This window comes from Beta vulgaris, chromosome 9, assembly GCF_026745355.1.
Source record: "Beta vulgaris subsp. vulgaris cultivar EL10 chromosome 9, EL10.2, whole genome shotgun sequence".
Classification (NCBI taxonomy): Eukaryota; Viridiplantae; Streptophyta; class Magnoliopsida; order Caryophyllales; family Amaranthaceae; genus Beta; species Beta vulgaris.
This window is the reverse complement of record NC_079210.1, coordinates 35641080-35655069: the sequence shown is the minus strand read 5'-3', so window position 1 is coordinate 35655069 and position 13990 is coordinate 35641080. Positions and strand designations below refer to the sequence as shown.

The 13990-nt window shown below is 36.7% G+C and overlaps 1 protein-coding gene across 3 annotated transcripts; it reads right to left on the bottom strand.

Moving 5' to 3' along the window:
- Positions 1–1307: 1307 nt before the first annotated feature.
- Positions 1308–6994, bottom strand: LOC104903620 (hypothetical protein). 3 transcript variants are annotated; one of them, XM_010691688.4, is made up of 3 exons: positions 6779–6994; positions 3545–3599; positions 1308–3469 (listed from the first exon to the last, which is right to left on the bottom strand). In XM_010691688.4, exon 3 carries the CDS (start codon positions 3411–3413, stop codon positions 1560–1562), a length of 1854 nt encoding a protein of 617 aa, XP_010689990.2. In that variant the 5' UTR covers positions 3414–3469; positions 3545–3599; positions 6779–6994; the 3' UTR covers positions 1308–1559. The 3 variants fall into 3 exon arrangements, with proteins under 3 accessions (XP_010689990.2, XP_048491838.1, XP_057247717.1); XM_048635881.2 differs by lacking the exon at positions 6779–6994 and adding an exon at positions 4884–4898; XM_057391734.1 differs by lacking the exon at positions 3545–3599.
- Positions 6995–13990: the final 6996 nt, after the last annotated feature.

The following is a 13990-nucleotide window of genomic DNA, read 5'->3' as shown; positions in this document are numbered from 1 at the left end:
TTAATCACCATGATTAGTTTTGCAAATCAAGTGCCAACATTGTAATAAAAAGTACAAGTAGAGCAAGTATGACTTGACAACTAGTATGATGCTTGATCCTTTTTTTTTTATCGCTACAGTCAGATTTTTTGCACTATTTGTGATACCATTGGCCAGTAAATTTAGACTAAATTATAAAAGAGAATAGCTTATAAGATGTTTGATTCATTTAAACATCTATTTTCATAATAGCAACTCTTTATAAAATTCTTATAAAATAGTAGTAATATATTAGGTGAAAATTGCCTGTTGGCAAAAAGTGAAGGTTAACTTGTAGTAATTTAACTCTAACTTGATACCATTTTAGCTTTTTAGCATACAAAATTACAAAATTGTCCTTGAACAAGTTGTTACCATTTTAGTTCTCCAGCACATAAAATTACCCTTGAACAATTTTTTTTTTTACGTAAGTTCAATGTCTAGCTGAGCCTCACAGCTTTTAAAATCAGTGTGTGTTATTGCATGAAATGAGTCTATGGCTCATCAGGCATGCACGACATCTCAAACTTCTTCCAGATTTCAGACAAGTTCAGCGATCATAACCCTTGTTTGAAGAAAGCACCTCAAATGTTGCTGTAGGACAAAGCGCTGCCCCCACAAAATAAATGTACTGATAAAAAGAAAAGCTGAACAACATAAGCAGCCCATCAGCAGCAAATACAACAATATCGTTTGGTTGCACTTGGGAATTTGATCTTCCCTTGATTTTTCACTTCCCATGAAATTTCACTTCCTAGGAAGTAAGCAAAATTGTTTGGTAGGCTCTGGGAAGATAGAATTCCCATGGGAAGTGGCACTTACCTAGGGGGAACTAGGTAAGCAACTTCCCCCATTGTGTGGGAAGTAGAACTTCCTAGGAAGTTCCACTTTCTATGCTCTAGTTAAACAAACATCTTCTTATACTTGCACTTCCTAGGAACTTACAATTCTTAGGCAATTGGATGTCAACCAAACAAGGCCTTAAAGTATTAAACATGCCGTCTTTCCTAAAAAAAAAAAGTATCAAACATGTTATCACATGCCTTCATGATATATCCAGTGACATCTTACAAGTCATACAGTTTACTTAGTAGACTAATGGCCTGTTTGCTAGCAGTCTCGGCGGTAATAGTAATGTATCTTTAGTGTAGTTTAGTCAATACCAATATTTATGGTAATGAAACTCCATCCTAAAACACGTATTTTTCTTCAAAAAATTTCATTCCATCCATTACCACGTTAAATAAGGTATTGACAATGGACTTTTTTGAAGGGATTTTGCTTGCATATACATATAATTCATTTCCATTGCCATCATTAGATAGAACCTACCAAACAAGCGGTAAAAAGAATACAAAGGAGATGGCAATGGTAAGTTATAGCCATCTGTTTCCCCGACCTGCAAGAAGCACAGCCCTTCTGTGAGGGGAGCTCTATAGTTAGCTGCACATTATAGACCTCTAAAGTGTTCTATAGATTGATATCCATGTCCAAGTCATGCAATATTCGGCTTCAATTCAAGAAACAGATCGCTGCTAATGCTATGAACATCCAGTCATACAGCACGAGTTCCCACTTCGAGGAATAGATATATAGTTTATACTCCCATTTTTTAGGCTCAGAAGGCCAAGATTGTTTCTCACAAATGCAAGATCCTCTACTCTTTCGACCCCCATCTTTTTCACAGTTTCTCGACATGGAAGACTATCACACTGTCCGCTTTCTCTGCACAACGAGACACTAGAAACCTGGCTCAGCACCTTTATAGCTAAAGTCTGCAAGTGTGGTGTCTCAAACCCAAAATTTTCCCACCATGCAACTCCATCCATCTTATCTCTACATTCCACAGCATCTTCCTCTCCAAATGATCCCTCCAATCTCCAGTACATACTGAGCTGTTCTCTAAGTAAACGTCTTGCAGTACTCTCATGCTCATATCTTTCTAGAGTGGCTTTCCATCCTCGCATAACAGTTTTGTCCTTGCTCTGACCTCTCCCAAAATATCTAGGGTTCAGCAAATACCCGGCTGCATGAAGAGGGGAAAATAGCATATCCCATCTACTCTCTATCAGCAACTCCATTTGACTAAGAGCAATGTCATCAATGCCCCTGCTCCTCACAGCTTCAAGTGACTGAACCCGCCAGTTGTAAACATCGCCCATGACAGATTTGTCGATGTTGAACGTAGCAAGTAGTCGAACAAAAGGTTCACAGAGCTGCAACATCAACTGGGCCCGAGACCAGAACTCATCTCCTAACACAGTGGCTTCTGTGTTGATGACATCACAAGTAGCAGTGAGCATCCATTGCTTCCACTCATTGCTTACAACTATTTCTTGTAATTCTTGCTTCATCTGAAAAATTCTTTCGACTAAACAAAACGAAGGTGCAAACTTCATTGAAAGCGTATCCGAAATCTCCATCGAATTGTATACAACACAGGAAGAATATCGCTGGTAAGATGAAATGACTTGTTCAATCCCTCTAGCACACAACACCACGGATTTCATCCAGTCGAGTTCAGCAATCTCTTCCATCAGCAGATGGATAGAATGTGAAGTGCAATGGGACCAAAATACATGAGGGAACTTTGATAATATAACAGATTCAAAAGCACTGCTTGCCTGGCCGAGATGAGTTATGATTTGAATAACATTTCTGGGTCCGATTTCTAGTATCGCATCACTAAGAACATTGATAAACATATCATCAGCTTCATCCCCTTCATTTATATCAATTGATTTCAGAAACATAACTCCCCTGGGGCTTGAAATGAAGAAGTTAATACAAAAGCATCCAAGTGATCCATCTAGACGATTGACACATATTATTGTGCATCCCGTGTGTGGCCAGGACTCCCTAACTAAGGTGATGGCTTTTTCCAGCTTTGCTTTTTCTTTGCTAAGAAAAGTATCAGACAACATGTTTTTTGAGGGGGGTTCATATCCAGGGCCAAAAGCCGCTAGTGCTCTGATCATTTCTCGGAAGTATGGGGAGTTCACTACGTTCATGTTCAATCCATCGGCATAAAAGAATCTGGCTACCATCTCATCTACATCTTCTTTAGCAAGAGTTCTAATAGGGCTAGCGAAATTCAATTGGCAATTCTTCATGCGCTTACCAATCTTTGCACAAGGAGGATTCTTTTTCTTCTTCCTCTGAAGGCGTTCCTCTTCTAATAACCGAAATTCTTCTCTAACAGACTTGTCTATTGCTGGGCAACTTTTCACACCAACACCAGTGAATCCAAGAAGATGGGCCCTCACACGTGAGTAGGACCCGTTGTATCTTAGGCTACAATGGTTGCATTTCCACCTTTTTGTACCACTACCTTTATCAAATCCACCAAACACACTAACATGTTTCCAACCCCATTTATCAGATTCAGAAGGCATGTTTACTCATAGATATAATTTCAGGCAAGTGGGAAACGCTGGACATACATAGACACCTGAGAAGACTCCATAAGTCATACATGTTTACCAAGATACTTATACAGATAGAACATAGAGTTTGGAAAGTTTACAAAGAACAGCAGTTTAGGCGACATCTGATACACTTGCGCTGTTCTTCTCAGCTTACTGAAAAAAGTTTCCGCAAAAATAAGTTAAGTTCAACAAAAGTTTGGTTTAGCAAATATAAGTTTGATTAAGCAAATATAAGTTGTAATATAGCAAAAAATATGGATTAAGTTCAACCAAGATAAGTTTAACCAAATATAACTGAAGTTCAACAAAGAAAACTTCATTTTTTTTGGGTGACAAATAAAGTTAAAGTCCAACAAAGATAAGCTAAGTTCAACGAAAAGAAGTTAAGTTCAACAAAAATAAAATAAGTTCAACAAAAATAAGTTAAGTTCGGTAAGATGTTGGAAGAATGTAGCGTTAATTATTATAGTCTAGTACGCATATGAACAAAAGACCTTCATTATGTGGTCAAGCTATTTTGAAGATAATACTTTTGAAGATCAGCCAATTTACAATACTGCAAACTGATTCATCAAACGGGCTACTATAAATTATATTGTTCAATAAAAGGACCATTCTCTCAATTGTCAATAGATACATCACGCAAGGTAACTTTTGCACAGAAGACATACACAGTTATATTGAAACAACAGCTACTAATACATGATGTAGTGACAGTTATTTAACAGGAATATTACCAATAGATTTACTCCAACAATCTTACCAAATCAAAACTTCAATAAACTTCACTTATTCATGCTATGAAAATTCCATATAAATCTACAATTAGGCAAGTTCAATGCTTCAATTCTTAGAGTGAAAGTAATATATTTCAAATAAACTACATGACTTCCACATACGCAATGCACTCCATAATGAAGAGGGGGAAAACATTATCGACTTTGAGCACTATGAAATTGAGATTAACTTTCTAACATATGTGGTATTTTTTTGTCAGGTTATCTATACCATCACTAAAGTTATGACCACTAAGTCCCTAACCCTGAAGCTGTACAGTTTTCTTATATTTTCATTGAGCTTGTTTAAACATCTTTCTTATCTAATTTTCATTTGTAAAGCATAGCTGATTTAACTTTTAGGGGTCGTTTGGTTCAAAGTATTGAACGGAAAGGGAATGGAAACAAATAGAGATGAGGAATGGTAACAAAAATGGTTAAGTTTATTAGGTGTTTGGTTCAAACCATGGAATGGAAATGGAATGACAACCATTACCATCAAATAAAGCATTTTAACTAAAAAGGTTTTACTGTTAAGTTGTCAGGTCCAAATTTTGATGATTTTATTTGGAAACATGGAGAAAATTAGTCAGCTATGAGTATAAAATTTAGAGATCCTGAATGGCATGGATTACTAATGCAATTTGTGTTGAACACTTACATAAGTTAATTAAAGAGATCAAGAGATATCTTTTAATAACTATCTGCTTCACCATCAGCACCCACAGCAGCTTGCATCACAAGGCAAGACTGCACTACAAAGTAATACAAACTGAACTGGTGAATTCTAGGAAACGTCCTGGGGAACATCGTATATGTTCTTGCAATAACAGGCATAATCTGTCAGATAAAGCATGAAAAACAAATAATCATATGTTGTTCGTAACCCACTGTTAAGACACAACTTAAACCCCATATCCTGCTTTAAATTCCTAGTTAAGCAAGTACACGTTTTCAGATTCTAGCAGAAACTTAGAAGACAAAACTGGCACTTGACAGAAAATACGCAAGATAGAAATTATCACGACTGTTTTCAACAACAGATCCTACACAGCTGCAATTTTTATGAATCAGTAATTTAGCAATTAGAATGCCTTGGGTCAGTAACAGAATCCTGAACAACAATTTCCTGTCTCAACTTCCCTTACACATCTCTTAAAACCCTAGAATAAGGCTTCATTAGCATCAAGTTTTGAAGATTTTTCTAAGGCTTCAGTGGTATTTCCTTGCATATGTTGCCTGCCCTCATAGCTCTTACATCACCAGCCATATGTTAAAGCATACTTTACAGACCCAAACATCAGAATGACTGCTTTGGGCTTTAGAGTACATGATATCCTCACATGTCTGGCAACAAGCAGTTTACCATTTAACCCAAATCAGTCAAGTTCCTTATTGAGCCGTGTTGATATTAGGACAATAGCTACATCAATCCAGGCAAGAACTTCCAGCGGGTTACTATTCCTATTACTTGCAATGTGCAGATTCAAACATTCCTTTTCCCATTCCACTTACTAATTGCTTTACTTAAATATGTAACACACTAGCGTTTAGTTCATATAGTGGTATGAGTTTAGAATTAGGAATGAAACCAAGGGGTATAAGTTTGGAAGTTGATACCTAATACCATGTGTTTGGTTTTATTTCAAAATGAAATTTTTTTCGGTATTGGTATAAGTCATACCCACCTCCCCATTGAGTTTCTAAATCCTATACCTTATGAGTTTGAGGTATGGGTTTTAAATCTATATAATTTATTAAACAAACACTAGGTATGAGTTTTGCTCATTCTAAACTCATACTTTACCAGAATCATATGAACCAAACCCTTGCATTGATTCCTCTTCTTTTTGCATAGGATAAAAGAGCTCTCATTCGAGAAAATCCCCGTTAATATCAGGGATAAACGAAATTTGCAAATCAAGTGGCATTTAGGATAGGATATCAAGCCTATAAATAAGGAATTCTCTTATCTTCACTATAAAGATAATCACATATACATATACAACACTAGGTACTTAATATACAGTCGTATTTATTTAATATACCCTCGCTGATTTCAGATACGTTTTCCTTGGTAAATCTAGGGGATCAACTAGGCAGCCATATGTAACAACAAAAACAAGTCAACAACCACAACTAGACTAGTAGAGAAACTATTTCCCATATTTGTTGTAATGGTAATACTTATATATCCATGATATTTCATCATTCAAGTTGCAACAATTCAAATCCTTCAAAGTGCATAAAAAGTTCTTCAACCTACTATAATCTTCACAACCCATAACCCCCACAGAAATCTAATTCAAACATTTGTACACTTCCAAAAACGCAAAGTCAAAATCACCCAAATCACCAAATCTTAATCATAAACTTATCATCTTGGATTTAAATAATTTCTAACATGATCATATGCTAAAGTATTAATATACAAATAAGAGTATAGTATATAGTTGAATAAAATCTGTAAATGAAGAGTGAGATGAAGTTCCCAAACACATGGATAAAAAAGAGGTAAAAGAAAGATAAGATTGAGTGGAGGATTGATTATATTACCTGAGAGTGTAGGAAGAAAAGGGGATTAATTATTTGAAGAAAGATCGAAACTTTTGCGTTTCGATTTTAGATGAAAAAGAAACCTGAAACTTGAAACCTCGAATATTGAAAAGACGGATAATAATGGAGAGAGAAATCAGGATTTGAGACTTGAGAGTCGATGAGTTTGGGGGATTGCCTTTACGAAACGGGTTTTTCCCGTTTTTTTTAATCTTTTTCTACTATATTTTACTCCAGCTTACTCGTTGTTTCTACACTTTTGATTAGTATGGTCTCCTACTCCGTAGAGGTGGGCATGGGCCGGGCCGGCCCGCTCCCGGCACGAGTTCGCTCAAGGCCCGGCTTGTTGTCCGCTACGTGGGCCGCGGGTCTGTCACGGTCAAGAAATTTTACTTTCGGTCCGCACCGACACGAGCTCACGTGGACTGGCCCGCGGGCCGAACGCTCATTTTATTTGTTTTTTATCCTAAAACTGTCAAAAATACAACATAAAACATGGGCCGACCCACAGGAAGCACGAGCCCGGCCCGCGGGCCCTATGGGCCTGGGCCGGGCCGTGGACAAATTTTTAACATTTCAAGCCCGGACAGGCACGGCCCGCCACTCATGGGCCTGGGCCCGGCCTGACCCGCCATTTACTTAAGCCCGCGGGCCGAGCCCGTGAACAGGCCCGGCCAGGCCCGACCCATGCCCACCTCTACTACTCCGGTCTTTATTATTTACCGTATTTCTTTTTTGGATGTCACTTGTTAGTTTACTTTTTTCTTTTTGCAATGGGATCACTAATTTTTCATCACACATATATTCAACTTTAACATAAAATAATAGTTTATCTTTCCTTCTATGTCTTACAATATTGTTTCTTTTAAAACTTTGTGCAAAAGAAACGGATAAATTAATAAAGATCGAATGGAGTATTTTCTAAGAGTATTATCAACGGTTGCGATAGCATGAAAGGAAAAATATGCTAGATATTTTGATACTCTAATTTATTATTAAATCAAATATCCTAGTCTTAAGATATGGATGAAAGAGAAATGATAGAGAGGAATTTAATCTACCCATAAGCATATTTTATGGTTCAAGTATGAAACATGTTTTTTTATACAAATAATTTTTGAAGTCGGTAAAATAACCGAAATTCTTTTTTTTTTTTAAAAGATAATCACATAGATATTTTGTGTGACAAAATGAGTGTTATTTTTTCAAAATTTTTAAAAGCAAAACAATGAATGAATTACTTTCTTAATTCCTTAATTTCGTCCGCACTTTGTCCTTTTCACAACTAAGCTATGTAGTAAATGTTAACTAACAACAAAAGTCTTGTGAAATATATTATTTGTAATAATCTATTATGATATATTAAGTATCATCTTTGAAATAATAAGATATTGTTCTTTGAAATAGGTAATTTATCCAATTTCATAATGAAATATTGTAAACGGTAAATCCCTTTTAACTAAGATTTTACATACCTATGGTAAAATATTGTATTATAGGCCAACACCCTTATAATACCTTGTATATAAGTTGCACATTGATATCTTGTGAAGATTAAGGAAACACATAACCTATTTTGACATAGTATTGGAGTCTCAACCACAAACAACCTAAATTTTTTTTCTCTCTCCTCTGTCGTCCTTTCCCAGCCGACCACTCGCGTGTGTCCTTGTTGCCACCATGACGTAAGAGGCTATGATCGACGTTCACTCTCCATTTTACTTAGATTCCGGCGACCAACCTGACAACCTTGTCACCTATGCGTGATCCTCAAGGGGGAAAATTACGTGGCTTGGACTAGGGCCATAACCTTGTCCCTTAAGGATCGACATAAATTCGATTTCGTAGACGGTGCGATTCAAAAACCCATGGCTTCCAAGAAACATTTTGACTGGGAAACAGTGAACTCCATGATTGTTTCATGGATATTACGAAGTTTGGATTCCAAACTTGCCTCTTTTATAACCTTTTGCGATGATGCTAAGGATTTATGGGCTTATCTTGAACACTGATTCTGTGTTCCTAATGGCCCTCGGCTACAGCAGCTCCGGGCCATGATTGTGGACTGTAAATAGTCCAACACCATGACTATAGAGGACTACTTCAATACCCTGACCGAACTTTATGAGGAACTTCATCGTTTGAAACCTTTGCATCAATGCTCTTGTGGAACGTATGACTGTGATGTTGCTGCGAAAGTTGGTGCGGATCGGGAGGAAGAAATCCTTCATCAATTTTTAATCGGCCTCGATGACGATCTCTATGTTCCTATTCGGTCAAATTTTCTCTCGTCCTCCCCTGCGATTAATATTACTCGGGCCTATCAAGTAAGCCCTCCTCCAAGAGGAGCGCTCTCGTGCCATTGCTCGCGGAAAAGCCATCAAGGACGACACACATGTCTTTGCAACTCAAACTGACCCTCGTAAATCTTCCCGTTCCGATAAACGTGATCTGGTTTGCTCCTATTGCTAACGTCGTGGTCATGATCGCATATTTGTTTCAAGCTTATTGGTCCACACCGGCTTGGTGGATTCAGAAGCACGTGTCATCGATCTCGGAGCCCCTCACCTGTTGTTGCCAGAGACTCCAGCACTACTGCTCGTCCCAAACCCCACTAGTAGAATAATCGATTATTGCTGCGGTGGTATTGCTGCGAATTTACCTATACGCAGCAATATATTACGTAAAAAAAAGGTAAAATATAAAATAAAGATATTGCTGCGGTTTCGGCCAAAAACTGTAGCAATATAGTTTCAACGAAAATTTTAAAATTTTTTTTGACTTTTTGACCAAATATATTGCTGCGATTTCTGGTAAAAACCACAGCAATATATTAAAATAATATTAAAAAATAATATTTTAATATCCTTATTAATTTCATAAGACTATTGATGCGGTTCGTTTAAAAATCCGCAACAATAGACTCTTTTTTATTTATAAAAGAAGAGGCGCGACCAAAATTAGGGTTTTATTTAATCTTTTTGAACACCCAGTCGTTTTTAGCAATAGACCGTTCCTCTCCCTCACTCTCCTCTTCCTCTCTCATCCTAACTTCTCATCTTCCCCAAACAAACAAAAACCTCCATCGGCCAACCCTCCTCCAAATAAAAACTCCTCCTCCGTCGCTTGATCTGAGTCCCTGTTCGTCGGCTGTGATGCTTGTTCGTCGGCGTTTCGCTGCTCCGTTCGTCGCTCAATTCTCGTCCATTCTCGACCGCAAGTCACTAGCTCCTCTACTCCGTCGTGGGATTTTTACTGTTCGTTCGCATCTCTTCATCGGCCCTTTTCGGACTCTATATATAAGTAATGAGTCATAGAGGTTTGGGAGTCAAAGCAATGATGTAATGGAGGTATGAATGAGATATTCAACTAGTATTCAATAGCTTGAGAATGTCAAATATAGGGTCATAAAGAATTTTTCCACTTCCTCTCCCAATTGAGATAATCTCACTTTCACACAAGAAAGATTTTTTAAATAATCTAAAATCTGAACTTTGGGACCGGTGTTTGTCTAGAATCTTGCAACATGTTCTTTGGTGCTGTGCATATGTGAAAAGTGGGGATTTGGGGTTGAGAGTGAAATGCAGCTTATGTCCAGATATCGTTCGCCGCTAAGTTCTCGTTCAAGTTTCAAGATCTAGATAATGCGAGCGTTCGAGTATGTTTTTCTTTTTCATTTTTTAAAATTTTTTTCTTGTTAGTCTGTTTTCATTTTTTTATACTTTGTAATTAGGGTTTGTAAAATATTATTTTTATTGAATATATAGCAGTTTGATTTAACTACTTTTGTGTTGGTATATATTGTTCTGCAATAGTCTCTTTAGATTTAAAATTTTTTATATTATAAGTGTATTATAACTATCACAAATTTAAGCCTTAAGTAATAATTTTTTTTTTTACCTGCCATGCATATATTGCTGCGATTTTGGGAAGAAACCGCAGCAATATACCTGTATTTTTTATATTAAAAAATACACATCGCTATTCCTATTTTTTTTATTATTAAATACAGCATATTGCTGCGGTTTTGCCCATAAACCGCGGCAATATGTTCAAATATTGTTGCGGTTTAAAACCGCAGCAATATATTAATTACCTATTGTTGCCCCCCTTAATTGATGCGCGGCCAAAACCGCCGCAATAGGGCACTTTATGACTGCAACAATAAGCATTTATTCTACTAGTGCCCCTTGCTACCGCACCATCTGTGCACTGTCATGTGATAGGCTAAAGTCGTATCACCTAATCAAAAAATAACCTAATAAGGTCCACTAACTAGTAGTCAAGGAAGTCAGGATTGAATCCACAGGGAGAAAGTTATATTATTATATCTAAACTCTAATATTATACTAACAAAATCAGATGAAGATGGTTGTGTTACTAAACTAAGCAAATAATAGAATTAAACACGAAGGTATAAATCAATTAATAAAATACTAGGATTATGGATCACTATGCATATAATTCGGGAAATCAGGGACGAATAACAACCACCAAATAAGTCAATTTATCTAGGACATATGCAATTTCTCTCGAACATTACCTCTCTCAAAGATCACCTAGCCGCTCTCGCATGGTCAAGGGTCACTTTGCCTAATGATTGAAAGCCTATACAGTATCTCTCCTCTCGACGCAGATTCAGTATTGCAATATTAGAAATATAAATCAGGCCTAACTTATAAATCTAGCATGAACAATTCAACCACATGAAACAATTAAAATACAAGGTAATTAGACTAATCTATCAATCCCTCATTTCATACATAAATCCCCACAATACTAGAAATATAACTACTCACTCATAATTCTGAAAGTAATAACAAAATCAATAAAAAAACTCATACTTTGAGACATTGCAAATAACTAAGAAAGTAATCTAATCAACAATAGAGAAATTAATAAAGAAAGATTACCAAATTGAAGAATTGTATTGAACTTGTGAATAATCCAAAGGTTTGATCTTGAATTCAAACCAAAAAGCAATGAACTAGGGTTCTTAAGTCACTCTCTAGAGAAAACTATGAAAATTAATGTTCAAAACCAAGATGAAAAATAGAAATTCTAATTTGGCTATTTATACTAGCCCTAAAACAAATAGGAAAAAGTCTTAAAAGGTAGCTTGGAATTCATTAAAAGTGCATTTCAGGGAACCGCTTGATCGGGCCAAGTATGCCCGAGAAAATAAGGCTCATTAAACTTGTAGCAGCCCAAAAATCAAAAGCGCTCGATGCAATCGGGTCGCCTGTTACTCCGACAATATGTGCATCAGCATCTCCATGGGTGCCTGATGAAATCCGGTCGTACCTCCCGATCGGGCTGCAACAACAACTTACGATAGGGCGTAAGCACCCGATCGGACCCGCTACAAAGTTGCTTGTGTCTCTTGGGCACCTCATCGGGCTAGACCTCCCGATTGGATCGGGCATGGCCTCTTTTCCTCATTTCTTGGCTCCAAGTGCCAAGTCTTCGGCTCTTCTTTTGCTCAAGGTCCCGGAAAGTGTCCTAAGGACCTCGGGACTCAGCATCAAACCTCGCCAATCCAGTGTAGCGGTCATATAACAGATAAAAAATAAAGAATAATTCCCTAAAACCTGCAATCCGAAACAAAATATCAAACCACAACTAGATGGAGAAAGTTAGTACAAAATGGCTCCTAAGAGCACCATAAGCATCTCTTTTAGCATATAATTAAGTAGGGGGAAAAACTCTATATAAAATTATAACATCAAACTCCCCCAAGCTAAACCTTTGTTTGTCTCTAAGAAAAGTACAACATGAATATGAATAAAATTGCTTCATCCCTCAAATAAAAAATTTGATCTAAAAACATTTTCAACTCAAAATCCTTCAAGCAAGCAAAATTCAAGCTCAATTGCTTAGATCACCCTAACCACCAGTCATCTAAGCAAACTGTCATATGTAGATTCCCTACATAACATGAAAATCTTGAAAAGGTGCTCACCGAGGTGTCACTCCTATCAAATTTTTGGTGAGCATATAGTGTGTCCGATCGCTCATCAACCCAACCATAATATCCCTTCCCACTCACACTCTCATGTGTTTAGAAAGGTATAATATCGATCACCCTAATCAAGTCGACTCAAATAACAAACTTTAATCTTCAACTTTGGCATGTTAACTCTGTATTATTCCAATAAACAATTAAACACGTGCTCAAAAGGTCTTTCTTAGGGTTGTAATGGGGTTTGGGTAAAGGTACGGAAATTATTTAAGAAATGTGGTGGAAAATCCAAGAAAAGAGAGCAAAAAAACACTAATAGAACTAGATGTGGTCAAAATAACTTCCATATGGCCTCAACAACATGACAAAGATAATAACCAACTTTGAATTTTACGAACCAACCAATAATTATCTCTTTCAGTACTTCAATATAGTTTTCAATAATTTTTCATGACTCAAAATTTCTTGAAACTTAATGAATGAAAATCATGGAGACTTTTCATGTATTATTTTTTTCTTTTCACTTTACTTTGTATCAATAAAACACTATTTTCCAACCAATCCGGCCATGGAATGAACCACACAACATTGTATCAACCTAACAAATGCTCCCACAAGCTAGGCTTGGGACATTAATCATTGAAAAGGCTCAAGGTGTGTAATGTGGCTTAATATAGAACCAAAAAGTCATTAGGCTCAGCGGGGCATGGAAGGAAAAATGATTCATTTAACAACTCTGAGGCTTAAAAATCAAATAAATTAACCCCTCTATCATAGCACATGTCCAAAGTCATCAGACATCAACGAGTACAATGCCAAAATCTAGATAAGAATGCTACGAGGAACTAACACACAAGAATAGATGGACATAGATATACATCAGAAGGCTAGAATGAATCCTTACAATGTAACCAATTCAAGCATGCAATTAAAGTAAGCGCTTTATCAAAATCTACCCAAGATTAAGACAACCAGAGATCACATTACAACATCCCAATCACAAATGCCCAACTATCCAGTATAATGAGTTAAATCATTTTTCAAAGCAAAGTTCGGGGCGCAGGGAAACAATCAATCTATTCATATTCAAACTCGTATTTTTGGTGTTTTTTTTATAGCAATATTTCATTTTTTTGTGGTTTTTCATTTTTTTTCAAAGCAATTAAACTAACCTAACTAACCTAAAAAGCAATAAAAGAGATAGTAGTACTTACAGAAATTCTCCCCCAAGCTGAACTTGGCAATGACTG